General features: G+C 38.0%; 1 protein-coding gene across 1 annotated transcript; it reads left to right on the forward strand.

The window, feature by feature from the left end:
* The first annotated feature begins 2,476 nt into the window (after nucleotides 1–2,476).
* Nucleotides 2,477–14,820, forward strand: LOC145266383 (uncharacterized). The gene is made up of 4 exons (XM_080122015.1): nucleotides 2,477–3,127; nucleotides 3,230–5,133; nucleotides 5,296–6,600; nucleotides 14,760–14,820. Exons 1-4 carry the CDS (start codon nucleotides 2,477–2,479, stop codon nucleotides 14,818–14,820), a joined length of 3,921 nt encoding a protein of 1,306 aa, XP_079978141.1.
* Nucleotides 14,821–15,441: the final 621 nt, after the last annotated feature.

A 15,441-nucleotide genomic window follows, 5' to 3' on the forward strand; every position in this document is an offset into this window, starting at 1 on the left:
CTTCCTTTAGTGTTTCTGCCATTGCCTTTGATATGTGCTCATTCGTTTTCTCCTCATGCTTGTGATATAGCTTATTCCAAGCTGGAGAGACCCTGGCTGAGAAAGAAGTCCTTTTTGAATCGAAATCTTTGAAGTAATTTGATTTTAGAACAATTTGGAACAAAATGGCAAAAATTGGCAATTTTTGCCACAGCCGCATCTTTCCTGACACAGTGACATCTTTCATATGTAATATATTGCTACTAGGTATTCTGTGGACGTTCAGCATGAATGGAGACTCCGTTGATATCATTGTAGCCCTTTTGTTAAAACTGTAACCGTATTGATCAAAGTAATCTGGTTACTGTAATTTCAGAATATATCTGGTTATTACGGTTTATCTCCAATATCCTTATAGGAATCTGTGATATATTTCCATTTTATGGACGCCTGGCGCGGACGGAAACCCCACGATATCATTCTACCATCTTTCGACAGAACAGATACTACTATGGATCCTAGCCAGAAGAACAAGAAGGTGTATTTTAGTTTCACATACGACCCAAAAGCGACATCAGTTTTTTTAATTTAATTTTTGTTTTTACATCGCATCTTCGGTGATCGGGAGATCCTATTTAACATATTTAAAAATGATCGGGATCTATTTTAATTCGACATAAAATTAGCGTTTATATTTATATCCTAATTTAATATTTGTAGTATGTTGTCACCTTCTGTCCTCCTTTTAAATAAATAGATTATCCCGATCAAATAGTTTATAATCTGGAAACCGTGACACACGTCCGTACGTTAAAGGTGCTACGGTATTAATATATACATTACATTCCTATGGCCATTTTCGGTTATAAATATATACTACTTGAACGAAAGTATAGATTTATGCGTAAAAAAAAAAGAGAACGTCTACCTAAAACCACTAACCCAGTTCTAAAACAGATCCTTTGTTTGATAAAATGCATGCCCATTGGCTGATAAGAAGGGGCGCGGTGGATACTAGAAAGCTGATTGGCCAACAAGAAATCCTCAACATATATAAAAGCAAGAGGCAACCACACAATTCGCGCATAAGCCTGACGAATCCTATAGTTGGATGAAACGCAGAATATTCATGTTAGCTTAATCGCCATATATATTTTATAAATTACCATATATATATATATATATATATATATTGTTAAGAAAAACATTTTCACACCCTTCATATATATCAATTAAGCAGACACCCCTTCCCACACCCAATCCTTAGCAGACGGAGTCAAAATGAGGCTGGCCGAGCGATCTAGATTTCTACACCCACGCAATGACCTTCAACTGTCGCCAACAAGAAAAACGCGGGAGAATCAAGGCAGTTCGACGAAGGCGGTGGACAGGGAAACATGTGTGGGGGCATTCTGCTCGAAAAATGGAAACACCGCGGTTGATTCGCATGGTGAAAAAAAAAAGAGAAAAAACATCTCGTCGACTCGTATCGTGCCACAAAGGAACAATATATACCCACCTTGGCACTAATCGATTGGAATTCACGCCGTGCTGATAAGGAATAACATATATCCACCTTAGCATAAATGGAATGGAATTTACGAGAATCGATCCTTCAAACCAGCACCTCATAAAAGGGAAAGAAGCTTCGGGTGAATTGAACGTCGACTCAACCAAAGAAGTTAAGTAACTCTTTCTAAATTGTTTTTGCTCGATCAATTATGTGAACTGTTGAATGCCCCATGAAAAAAAAAGGAAAAAGAAAAAGAAAAAAATGGGGAAAAGAAAAGCAACCCTCGAACTAAGGTTTTTTTCCTTAATGCTGAATCCCCCCCCTGTTGATCGGCCCATAAGTAACATATCATTGACTATAAAAAAAAAGAAAAAAGGGAAGAAGAAAAAAAGGGTGAAAGAAAAGAAAAAAATATAGAGGGAAGAGGGAAAAACTATCTCTATATCTTGAGACTTTCAGTGTGACCCCCCCTCGCTGAGTATCACTCATATCTCGTTGATTCTCATCGAAGAGAACAAAAAGAACCTTCCTAAGACAATCGAAATATCATTACATTACATTTTACCCAGTTTAATTTGTTTAAATAAATTGTTGATTTAATAACTCTCATACCCGTGTCGACTCGTGTCTCTTTTGTTTGCCTTACATTGCCTTACATTGCCGCCCGTGAGTGCCTCGAGTATATTCCACGACGATTCTGGTCTGAACCTGGACACTGTACCATAGAGACCGCATAATTTGCAGTCGGTACCCGTCAAACTTTTCTTTTTCTTAAAACGCGTGCCCGGCCTTGGGATTTTCTCTGAGAACTCCAACCTTGGTACCGTACAGGGAGGTTCTCGTCAAGAAACAGGTTCGTGGTACCGTCACATGGGGGCTCTCCGGAGATCAGTTATACACCAAGCAAGTGTAATTTCCTTGCTTGAATAAAAAAAAAAATCCTCGTGAACATACTTGTGCATGATACACGGACGGTAAGGCAAAATGACGGACACCAACGAATTCCTTAAAAATCCATCCCCAGATAAATTATATAGATTAAAAAAAGATGATCTAATAGTAATAGGAAAGAAATTAGACCTAGAGGTTAGGGGAGCTATGAGGAAAAGCCAGTTAATGAGAATAATAGCTGAGCACATGGTAGACAATGACCGCTTCGATGAAGAAGTGCTGGAAGATTTACCGGCGGAGAAAACGACCATGACTCCTGATCAGGTCGAATTAGAGAAAGCCAGAATAATGGCGAAAGCCGAGGTAGAAAAAGCTCGAATCGAGCAAGAGATTAGGATGAGCGAATTAAGTATAGCTCACCAGCCACAGCAAGTCGGACAAAACAGATTCGACATAACTAAACAAGTGCGATTGGTCCCAAAATTTGTAGAAAAGGAGGCGGACGATTACTTTGCGCACTTCGAGAGAACCGCCCTAAATATGGGCTGGCCACAAGAGTGTTGGGCAATGCTGTTACAAACGGCATTAAGCGGTAAGGCCCAAAAGACATATGCGGCACTGCCAGCGGAAGACTGTGCCGATTACGAGGTAGTAAAAGAAGCAATTCTTAAAAGTTATGAACTCGTCCTACAAGCTTACCAACAGAAGTTCAGAAACTCAAAGAAAAGCGAGGGACAAACCTACGTAGAGTTCGTTAAACTCAAAGAGAATTATTTTGATCGGTGGTGCAATGCCAAAAACATAGAGGGTAACTTCAACAAATTGAAACAACTCATGTTAATTGAGGAATTTCAAAACTGCATACCCGATGACATGAGGATACACCTGACCGACAAAAAGGCTGAAACAGCAATCGATATAGCCACGGCAGCCGACGAATACATATTGACTCACAAGAGAAGCAGGGCAAAATTACAGGGACCCATGCAGTCACAGGTCAGGGAACATTGTGCAGTAAAGACACTGTACGAAAATCCACGAGTACCCATCAGAAATCCCCTCAACACAACCAACCGACCAGTACTGGGACGGGAAGCGAGACCTATAGTATGCTTCAACTGTGGGAAGCCAGGTCATGTAGCTACGAAGTGTCAGGCGAAACGATTCACGGAGATGAATCGGAATACCCCAGCCAAACCACAAGGGGCGATATCTCAGGGAATAGATGAAACGTACGAACCCTTCATATCGAAAGGATATATCGCGCGAGATAAGGAAGGTCAAGGGGAACCCATTAACATTCTCAGGGACACGGGAGCATCCCAATCCCTAGTGAAAAGAGGATGCATGCCTAAAGAAGCGACAAGAGCCGCAGGTAGAGCGACCACGATAAGGGGCATAGGAAACAGACCCATAACGATTCCACTATTTAAAGTCCACTTAGTGTCGGATTGGGGCTCAGGAGAAATAACTGTAGGCGTAATTGACGAATTACCAATGACAGGGGTAGCCATGATACTAGGAAATGACATCGCGAAATATCAAGACGGGAAACCCATAGGGGTGACCACAAGAAGTAGAGCGATAGAGAAGGGAAATGTAGAAGACAAGCCGTCAGGGGAAAAACAACCGAGACTGGTGGTAACACCCCAACCTTGTTTACCCGTGCCACGACAAGTGCTGATCAAGGAGCAACAGAATGACGGCGACCTAAAACCCTTATTCTGTCGGGTTGGAGAAGAATATCCTAACAAATCAAAAAGTCAATATTTCCTCAATAGGGGCGTACTAATGAGGAAATGGAATGCCCCCAAGACAAAGGGAGAGTCGGGAGATACTGTGCGGGAACAAGTAATGGTACCCGACAGGTATCGAGAGGATATCATGAAAGTGGCACATGAGATACCACTGGCGGGCCACCTAGGTGTCAACAAAACCCTAGAAAAGTTGACCAGACATTTCTACTGGCCAGGAATCGTGGGAGATGTCAAAACGTTCTGTAGAACTTGTGGGACGTGCCAAAAGACTGGAAAACCAAACCAGAATATTCCCCCGACCCCACTCCAACCTATACCGGCAGTGGAAGAACCGTTTAGTAGGATAATAGTGGACTGTGTAGGACCGCTACCCAAAACCAAAACAGGACACAAATTTATATTAACTATAATGTGCGCGTCCACAAGGTTTCCAGAGGCGATCCCACTGCGCAACATATCAACGAAAAAGGTGGTAGATGCCCTGATAAACTTTTTCACTAAAATGGGGCTACCCAGAACCATACAGACAGACCAAGGATCTAATTTTACGTCGAGGCTATTCGAGCAGGCTACGGAGCAACTGGGAATCACCCACATAAAATCCAGCGCTTATCACCCTCAATCGCAGGGGGCTCTGGAACGCTTCCACGCCACCCTGAAAACCATGCTCAGGGGCTATTGTATGGAACACGATCAGGGGATCCCATTTGTGCTTTTCGCAGCTCGAGAAGCCGTCCAAGACTCGTTGGGGTTCAGTCCCTTCGATCTAGTCTTCGGTCATCAGGTACGAGGACCATTAAAAATGATAAAAGAGAAATGGGTCAGCGATGAACCCTTGCCAAATAACATGACGGATTACGTCACTAAAATGCGACAAACCTTAGCCGAAACACGGAAGTTAGCTAAGACCCACCTAGAAAGTAGTAAGAGGGTCATGAAGACCACATACGATAAAAAGGCAGTAGATAGAAAGTTCGAAGAAGGAGAGGAAGTGTTAGTACTCATACCCCTGAATGGTCAACCATTCAAGTCGAAATATCAGGGAACGTACACAATTACTGAAAAGATAAGCCCACTAAAGTATAAGATATCTACCCCCAAGCGTAGAAACAAAACTCAAGTATGTCATGTGAACATGATGAAAAAATATTTCAGGAGGGCGGGAGAAAAATCAATATTGACAGCACAGTGTCACAATGAAGCTGTAAGTGATGAGTACCCCGAAAGAGATCTTCCTGTAGAAAAGGACCCACCCATTAAGTTAAAGAATTCGGAGATAATGAGTAACCTAGGGTGCAAACTTGCACACTTACCGCCGAAAGAAGGGCAAAAGTTACAAGGAATGGTAACAGAATATAGCGACCTATTTGCTGACGCACCTACGCGCACAAGAGCAATAGTGCACGACGTTGAGCTAAAGGAGAGCGAACCAATTAAACATCCGTATCGCATAAGTCCGAAGAAATTAGAGATAATGAAAACGGAGATAGACTACATGCTCGAACACGAGATAATAGAGCCCAGTCAAAGTGAATGGGCATCACCGTGCGTGCTGGTCGATAAACCGGACGGAACAGTGAGATTCTGTACAGATTATCGCAGAGTGAACGCGATAACCAAGGCAGACGCATACCCTATGCCACGAATAGACGACTGTATAGATAAGATAGGACATGCCAAATACATCACCAAATGCGACCTTCTTAAGGGATACTGGGCAGTGCCTCTAACCGAGAGAGCCAAGCAAATATCGGCGTTTGTAACCCCAGAAGGAGCATACCAATATCGCGTAATGCCATTTGGGATGAAGAATTCCCAAGCAACATTTGTAAGACTGATGAACACATGCCTTGCTGGGATTAAAAACGTAGATACATATGTCGATGACATAGTCATTTACAATGACACATGGGCAGAACATATCGAAACAATTGAAAAAGTATTTAAGAGGTTAAGAACGGCCAAATTAACTATAAACTTAGCTAAAACAGAGTTCTGCCAGGCCGAGGTTAAATATCTAGGGCATGTGGTTGGCCATGGGAAGATCACCCCAGCAAAGGCCAAAGTAGAAGAGATAAAGAATTATCCCATACCAAAAAATGTTAGGAGTTTAAGGAGATTCCTGGGCATGGCAGGGTATTACCGCCGGTTCTGCAGGAATTTTGCATGTCTCACTGCGCCACTGACAGAGCTGTTGAAAAAGCACAATCGATTTCAATGGACACCCGAATGTCAAGAAGCAGCTGAGAAGATCAAGCTAATGTTAAGCAGCGAGCCAGTGTTAAAGGCTCCATCGTTTGACAAACCCTTCAGTGTGGCGGTAGATGCCAGCAATAGCGGGATAGGAGCAGTACTGTTACAAATGGGGGAGGATGATCAACTACACCCAGTCAGTTACTACTCAAAGAAACTGAGCAAGTTTCAAAAATCCTACTCCACAATAGAGAAGGAAGCTTTGGCGTTAGTGATGAGTTTATCTCATTTTGAAGTCTATGTATCCTCGGTGCATGGCCCGACTATCCTATACACAGACCACAACCCATTGATATGCGTCAATAGAATGAAAAATAAAAACCGGCGAGTACTCTCCTGGAGTCTCATATTGCAGGAATTCGACCTAGACATCAGACACGTAAGGGGTCGGGATAACGTAATAGCGGACGCCTTATCACGTAGATTCGAAACAGAAAGGGAAGAAAAGGGGCGGGGGAAAATTCATAAAATAGCTGTAGGAAAAAGTGATGGAAACTCCACGAACATCATTTCTTTAGAGTGACACAAGTTGGTGTCCTTAATCTCAAATATTATTTTCTTCTCTCATACGAGTAATTTTATTTTAAATACATATAAATATAAAAAAAAAGAGGAACAATTCTTTTTTTTTTCTCTTATGGAGGAAGGTGTTAAGAGAAACATTTTCACACCCTTCATATATATCAATTAAGCAGACACCCCTTCCCACACCCAATTCTTAGCAGACGGAGTCAAAATGAGGCTGGCCGAGCGACCTAGATTTCTACACCCACGCAATGACCTTCAACTGTCGCCAACAAGAAAAAGGCGGGAGAATCAAGGCAGTTCGACGAAGGCGGTGGACACGGAAACATGTGTGGGGGCATTCTGCTTGAAAAATGGAAACACCGCGGTTGATTCGCATGGTGAAAAAAAAAAGAGAAAAAAACATCTCGTCGACTCGTATCGTGCCACAAAGGAACAATATATACCCACCTTGGCACTAATCGATTGGAATTCACGCCGTGCTGATAAGGAATAACATATATCCACCTTAGCATAAATGGAATGGAATTTACGAGAATCGATCCTTCAAACCAGCACCTCATAAAAGGGAAAGAAGCTTCGGGTGAATTGAACGTCGACTCAACCAAAGAAGTTAAGTAACTCTTTCTAAATTGTTTTTGCTCGATCAATTATGTGAACTGTTGAATGCCCCATGAAAAAAAAAGGAAAAAGAAAAAGAAAAAAATGGGGAAAAGAAAAGCAACCCTCGAACTAAGGTTTTTTTCCTAAATGCTGAATCCCCCCCCTGTTGATCGGCCCATAAGTAACATATCATTGACTATAAAAAAAAAGAAAAAAGGGAAGAAGAAAAAAAGGGTGAAAGAAAAGAAAAAAATATAGAGGGAAGAGGGAAAAACTATCTCTATATCTTGAGACTTTCAGTGTGACCCCCCCCTCTCTGAGTATCACTCATATCTCGTTGATTCTCATCGAAGAGAACAAAAAGAACCTTCCTAAGACAATCGAAATATCACTCACCCCCTCTCCTTGTCCCAAATCATTGTCTGCATGTATATAATCTTTTATTTATTTTTTTTCATGTTATTTCAGTTATGATTTCAGTTGCATGTTCTGTTTTCGTAGTTACATTTTACCCAGTTTAATTTGTTTAAATAAATTGTTGATTTAATAACTCTCATACCCGTGTCGACTCGTGTCTCTTTTGTTTGCCTTACATTGCCGCCCGTGAGTGCCTCGAGTATATTCCACGACGATTCTGGTCTGAACCTGGACACTGTACCATAGAGACCGCATAATTTGCAGTCGGTACCCGTCAAACTTTTCTTTTTCTTAAAACGCGTGCCCGGCCTTGGGATTTTCCCTGAGAACTCCAACCTTGGTACCGTACAGGGAGGTTCTCGTCAAGAAACAGGCTCGTGGTACCGTCACAATATATATATATATATATATATATATATATATATATATATATATATATATATATGAACAAATGATTAATAAAACATGTTAAAAGACATCTTGAAAAAGAGTTAAAAACATATTTAATTTTAAAAAAAGAAAACACAAGATAAGTGGATAGTCCTTAATCCGCGGAGTTTCGAAGAAATACTCTCCTTCTCATCAGAGGACAGGAATTAGCAAAATGCAGGATCGGATTTTGCATATAAAAGTATTTAATGAAACTACAAGTAAGTCACAGATCTTACTTGGTTAAAAAAAAGGGTGAGGTAAGGGGAACAGGAGGCAAAAGAAACTTGGTAAACTTATTGTAATTTTTATCATATATATATATATATATTTATTTACCAGTGATGAAAAAACCGGACTAGAGTGCTCAATGTGTAGTCAGAGCAGTATATAGGAAATTTATTACTGTGAGTCCAGAATGAGTTTACAAATTGTTTCAGCTAGAGGAAAATCCTCAAAGAGAGGAAAAATCCAACTAGCATAATCAGAATTCATAGATGGACATCTATGAATTCTGATGATGCTAGTTGGATTTTTCCTCTCTTTGAGGATTTTCCTCTAGCTGAAACAATTTGTAAACTCATTCTGGACTCACAGTAATAAATTTCCTATATATATATATATATATATATATATATATATATATATATATATATATATATATATATATATATTAAATAATAAAATAAAGAGAAACATATGAAGCTAATTTTAAAAAAACCCAACCAAGCATCGTATATAAATATTTAAAAATCACGAGTCACGTTTCCAATGAACACAACTTTGCAAAAATGATTCAATGATATGGTCTGTTTTCGTGTATTTTCGTCGTTCAAGTACTTTGTACTTGAAGTAATCTGAAAGAGTTTCCCGGAAAATGATTGAGGGAAACTGTCCAAGTCCGATATGAAATCTGTTGATATTTTCGGCGACGCTCTTAACTTGGCAAATTCGATTACAACGTATCCATTCTTCATAATCTCGGACAGATTCCGCACCTTTCCTTAGTGTTATTGCTAAATGATCTTCTATAATATAAATCTGAACTGTCTGTTTAAATGTATGTATGTACGTATGTACGTATGTATGTATGTATGTACGTATGTATGTATGTATGTATGTTTGTTTGTATATGTCAGGTCATGTCATATACTACTGGTACTATGTAACCCAGTACTACCTGCCTCATGGTCGGGTCACTGGCGACTAAACTGGTTCCCCCACCAGACTTGTTTGGTGAGGAGGGCGGCTAGTCTCCCTGGAGGATTAAAAACAAGACCTTCCAAAGGGCGGATGAACTCTTTTTCTGGGTCAACGGCCAACTAGCATCGTGTATATTTGTGTGTGTGTATGTGTATTGGGGTGGAGAGGGTTCCCGTAAACCGTGGTGAAGGCAACTTTTCTAGGAGAAGCAAATCTCTGATTTAAAAAACCATAAAGCGGGAGACCAGTACCCGCATTAAGCTGGTCTGCAGTTTAATTTGTTGCTGGCTATCTTGCTCTTGCTTGTTGCTGGATGTCAACATTTTGAACCGAGAGAGAGACTTAGCTGTCGTACAAAGCTAAGACTCTGTAACATCATCTTTGTATAGATACTCCCTCAGGCATTTGGGCTCATGGATTTTAAATGTCTGAGGGAGTGGCACTCGTCTGACAAGACGTTGCAATCATCATCATGTTTGTATGTATGTATGTATGTATGTATGTATGCATGCATGCCTAAACTTTCGACAGAGGCGACGGATTTTCACGGTATCGGTATCATTTTGAAGCTCGACCCTTCGGACGACAAATATCGAAAAATTGGCCAAATACATTATTTCCTTCACCCTCAACAGGGCACTTTTCTACAGGGAGGGGTCGCTTTTTTCGCCGATATTTTCGAAAGTCATCTCCTTTTTTCTTAACGTCACTTCCGGTTGGCGATGGGCGCAACAGCAAAGACGTCACGTTTTTTTGTTCGTATTCTTCTCCTAGTCATTTATCAAAACCAGATAGCAGTATGGAGAAATTTAAATATAATATGAACAAAGTACTTGCTATACCACTTCTCACATAGAATGATTAATATAAATCTGGCCCCACAGTAGTCTCATATATATATATATATATATATATATATATATATATATATATATATATATAGTAATTTATAAAAATATGGCGATTAAGCTACACTGAATATTCTGCGTTTCATCCACTTATAGGATTCGTCAGGCTTATGCGCATAAGCCTGACGAATCCTATAAGTGGATGAAACGCAAAATATTCAGTGTAGCTTAATCGCCATATATATTTTATAAATTACTAACTAGCTCTACCTACGTATTGAGCACTTTTGAAGTAAATACTTAAAGTTTACGCATAAATCTATACTTTCGTATATTAAATTTATGTGAGTAAATGAAGTAGTTATATATATATATATATATATATATATATATATATATATATATATATATATATATATATAAAGTGAAAGTGTCTGTCTGTGTCTGTGTACATTTCCCTACGCTATAACTCTGTCAATTTTTAGTCCACAGACTCGAAATTTGATATACAGTGTACTGAGATTTGGAAAAATTTATGTGATCGGTTTTCAGCCAGAAATTAGACGATTGACGGGTCAAAGTTCAACGATTTGACTTTTGAGAACTCTACTAAAATCCTCCGACAATTTTGGGTCTAAACACTTAAAATTTTAGATATAGGTAACTTGAACATGGATCTAACTTACTAACTTCATTTGAGCACAAAACAATAAATTTTAAGGGGTCATAATAGGGGCTAAGGTTAAAAATATTTACCGTTTTTATTTTTTGCTCAACATACACCTCCAAACACCCGGGCAACGCCGGGCCAAAATGCTATTATATCTATAAAAGTGAACGTATCTGTGTATCTGTGTGTCTGTCTGTGTACATTTACCTACGCAATAACTCTGTCAATTTTCAGCCTACAGACTCAAAATTTGATATACAGGGTACTAAGATTTGGGAAAATCTATGTGATCGGTTTTTGGTCAGAAATTTGGCGATTAAGGGGTCAAAGTTCAACGATTTGACTTTTGAGAACTCTACCAAACTCTTCCAACAATTTTGGGTCTAAACACGTGAAATTTTAGATATAGGTTCCTTGGACATGGATATAACTTAATAACTTGATTTGAGGCCAAAACAATAAATTTTAAGGGTCAAAGTTAAAAAATTGACCGCTTTTTTCACCTCCAAATACCCGGGCAACACCGGGCTATGCTAGTATATATATATATAGAGAGAGTTACAAACTGAGGTAATCTAAGCAAACTATAAGATATTTGCAGCTGCTCTTCCAATTTTCGGATTCCAAACACATTTCATTCCCTTTTGACGGAATGATAGTTGCTATTCCTTCTGATGAGTTAAACGCAAAACAGATTCATTGATTGATATAATAATTAAATGAATGATTTTGTGCTACGAAACAGTTACTGTCAAGTATTGTAAATGTTAACTGAATGAAAGGAATAAATTGTAAGATGGTCAAAATCATGAAATATGGAATATAGACTTTTGTGTCATCTATTCATTATATGCTCTGTAATTACATTGAGCTTCTTAAATAAGGATTGGTATATATAAAAAGGAAATATAAGTGAATGGAGAAGAATATTTCCACAGATATATATATATATATATATATATAGTTATAGTTATATATATATATATATATAGAGAGAGAGAGAGAGTTATATATATATGAGCAAACAGTTAATAAAACATATTAAAAACACTTTGAAATGAGTTAAAAACATATTTAATCTGAAAAGGAAACACTAGATAAGTTGATAGTCCTTAATCCGCGGAGTTTCGAAGAAATACTTTCCTTCTCATCAGAGGGTAGGAATTAGCAAAATGCATGATCGGATTTTGCATGCAGAAGTATTTGATGAAACAACAAGTAAGTCAAAGATCTTACTTGAAAACAAAAAAATGAAGCAGAGGGAATATGGTAAAGAAAAAGGTGATTACACATGAATGGATAGTCTGGTGGAAGATAAATAATCCAGTGACGGTAAAACTTCAAGAAAGTTAAAAGAATTAAAAGAATTTCCAGTTATATATATATATATATATATATATATATATATATATATATATATATATATATATATATATATATAGTTACATTCCAAGATTCAAGTATTTATTTTTCATACAAATCAGCTTCTCCAGCATGTTAAAATTTCGGTACATTTTTGCAGATCCGTTTCGTTAAGCAGAAACAAATATATGATTATGTCAATACCGTCTATTTTCGAGCATATAGTCTTCAGAAAAAAATTATAAATTCTTTGCTTTGATAGGAAAATGCATGACAATATAGTTCTGCAAGAATAAAAACCGTTCATAGAAGACAGCCTTGTGTGTTTCTTCCTATATATATATATATATATATATATATATATATATATATATATATATATATATATATATATATATATAAACCATCGCCAAAGCTAGCGAGGATAATCAAAGAGTCAATTAAATGGAAAGCACCTGCCGTAGGATGTTTGCTGAACCAAGCAGAACTGACTTCTGGAGTACGGTGATGTTGTATCTGATTCCCAAGGAGTTCAGCTGTTTCATGAGATCATCTGAAATTGAGCGAAGCGCACCTATAATAAATGGCACGATAAAAGTTATTCCAAACTTTAGCAATCTCCACCCTTAGTTTCTGATAGTTTCGTATTGTCTCATTCTTTTTGCCTGTTAAGTTGATGCCGTGTGAGCAAGCCACATCAATAATTTGGCATTCATTAGTCTTTTTGTTTCCTGCTACACTATCCGGTTTATATTATTATTATTATTATTATTATTATTATTATTATTATTATTATTATTATTATTATTATTATTATTACACGGAAGCTAGGTAGTAACTTTTGAAGAAAATATATCGTAATTAAGCTATACAGAATTTTCCCCGTTTAATCCTCGTGAAAATTCGTCAGGCTAATGCATAGAATTGATATTGCTTCGTGTTTTTATATATCCACGTGGTACTGGGTTTGCTAGTCAACCAATCAGATTCTTAGTCATTCAGACACTTATTTAATATAGGTAATGAGCTTTCTTTGTTGTTTTAACGAAGATTTCTTCTTTCTTTTTTTTTTGATTTGTGATCCGAGATGAACTAGTTTTAATTGTTGTGATGTATGTGTTGAAAAGAAAAACGAGAAGACTCGGAAACAGTGAAATGAATAATATATTAAAAGAAATAAAGAGAAGTATGTTAGTTGAGTGAAAAGTCCGCACAACTGAAGGACAATGAATGTTATATTCGCATATTCCTTAATATTCACATGAATAAACCAGAAAATCAACAGCAGCTGCGCGGCAACAACAATGGCGACGATAAGAAAAATCTGTTCGTCGAGTCAATACAAATGAACGCAATAAACACACATGACAACTCCAAATCCCATTTCTTTAGATACACACATAATTAGAATAACTCGTACCTTACTTCAACAAAGAAAACCGCCACAGAAAGCCGCACAGCAAAAGACAAAACCAAAATACAAAACACGAACATCACAGCAGACGCAACTCCTAAGCATATAAACACCAATATATAATTCACATAACAATGCAGCCGTACAACACCGACTAGATTACATTCACAATTTATTAGCTTAAAATCGATATAACACATGCATACATACACCAAACAGACACATTATAGCACAATAAAAAAAACACAATTAAGATAGCAAAATATAAGCTAATTATTAGTTTTCCCTTTGTCTTCACCAACGTCCGCAGCACCACTATAAAAACAGTAGCCGTCGCGACAAAAAGTCAGTCGAGCCAGAGACAGTCAGTCGACCAGCATGGGATAATTATTGGCTCCGTCGGACCCCCCCCCACCCCCACCCGACGTTAAACCCATGTTCGCGCACATAAAACGTGGAAATACCAACAGCGAGAATTAACACTTACATTCTCATTTCATTCTGAATCATACTAGCGCCCAACTTTTCTCTCCTAAAAAGTAACAAACATTGACTATACACCAAAAACCTTCCTTCATGAACATTCTCACATCCTTACGAACTCTGAACACTTTGTTTGTACTGTCTCGTTAAGTCTGTTTCTTTGAATAAACGACTGAGAAATCAATCATTTTAAAATTTAAACACATATTGGTTGTCTGGTTCCTTCTCGCCACCATACGCTTATGCATTTTATAACATGACTCTCTCCTTCTGAGTCTTGGTCCAGACTGACTGGAAAGCAGACCTGAAATGACGCCAGAAATAGTCCACCGTCAGAATCTGTAAGGGTGGCACCCAACATCCCCTCTCAAGCTTTTTCTTCGTAAAAGCTATTAATATTTCTTTTCTTTAGGATTGATCGGTTCTTCCTCCAATGGTGGTGTGTCGCTGGTGTCATCCGACCGACATCTTAATAGATTTTGTTGGTGTTTATGGGTATGCCTTAGTCCTTGCACTATATATACCATGTCCCCGACTCTCTTATTGATCGTTCCCACATCCCAGGCGTTACTATCTTCCTTTTGAATGTGTAAAGGCTGTGACTTTTTTTTTCTTCTATTTCTTTAAAGTTAATGCGAGACGGGTCGTTCTTTCTGAGTTCCTCGCATAATTACTTTTCGAAACTTTATCAATTGCTAGATTTAGATTCCAATGGTACTTTAATAATGTGAAAGAAAAAGTTATAAATTAATCGTGTTGATATTTTTAAGTAATAATAATATAAAAAAATAAATTATAATGGTTTTAATACAAAAAAATAAATAAATAAACAAACCTTTTTAACCGACTTGACATATAAGAACGAAAGAAAACTTGGATTTATAAAATAAAAAAACGCAACCTTGATTGCTCTTCGAGGCCTATGGCGTAATGGATAGAGGCGTTGAATATCTACGGTTCCAGGTGAGCATTGTCTGAAGATAGCAATTTCAATCCTACCCAAAAATGATTAGTTGGCCAAAAACGTGGTCAGACAACAACAACTATGGAAGGCAGTTATTACTAGGGATACAGTTACAAGACTCAGCATTCCT

Source organism: Euprymna scolopes, chromosome 41 (genome assembly GCF_053919585.1).
Source record: "Euprymna scolopes isolate OS-2025 chromosome 41, ASM5391958v1, whole genome shotgun sequence".
Classification (NCBI taxonomy): domain Eukaryota; kingdom Metazoa; phylum Mollusca; class Cephalopoda; order Sepiida; family Sepiolidae; genus Euprymna; species Euprymna scolopes.

Excerpts from the sequence above, each read along its gene's own strand:
- LOC145266383 (XM_080122015.1), top strand. The coding sequence starts at position 2,477 with ATGACGGACACCAACGAATTCCTTAAAAATCCATCCCCAGATAAATTA. Across the intron at positions 5,134-5,295 it reads TTCGAAGAAGGAGAGGAAGT|GAGGGCGGGAGAAAAATCAA; the intron begins GTTAGTACTCAT and ends AAAATATTTCAG. Across the intron at positions 6,601-14,759 it reads ATAGAGAAGGAAGCTTTGGC|GATTGATCGGTTCTTCCTCC; the intron begins GTTAGTGATGAG and ends TCTTTTCTTTAG.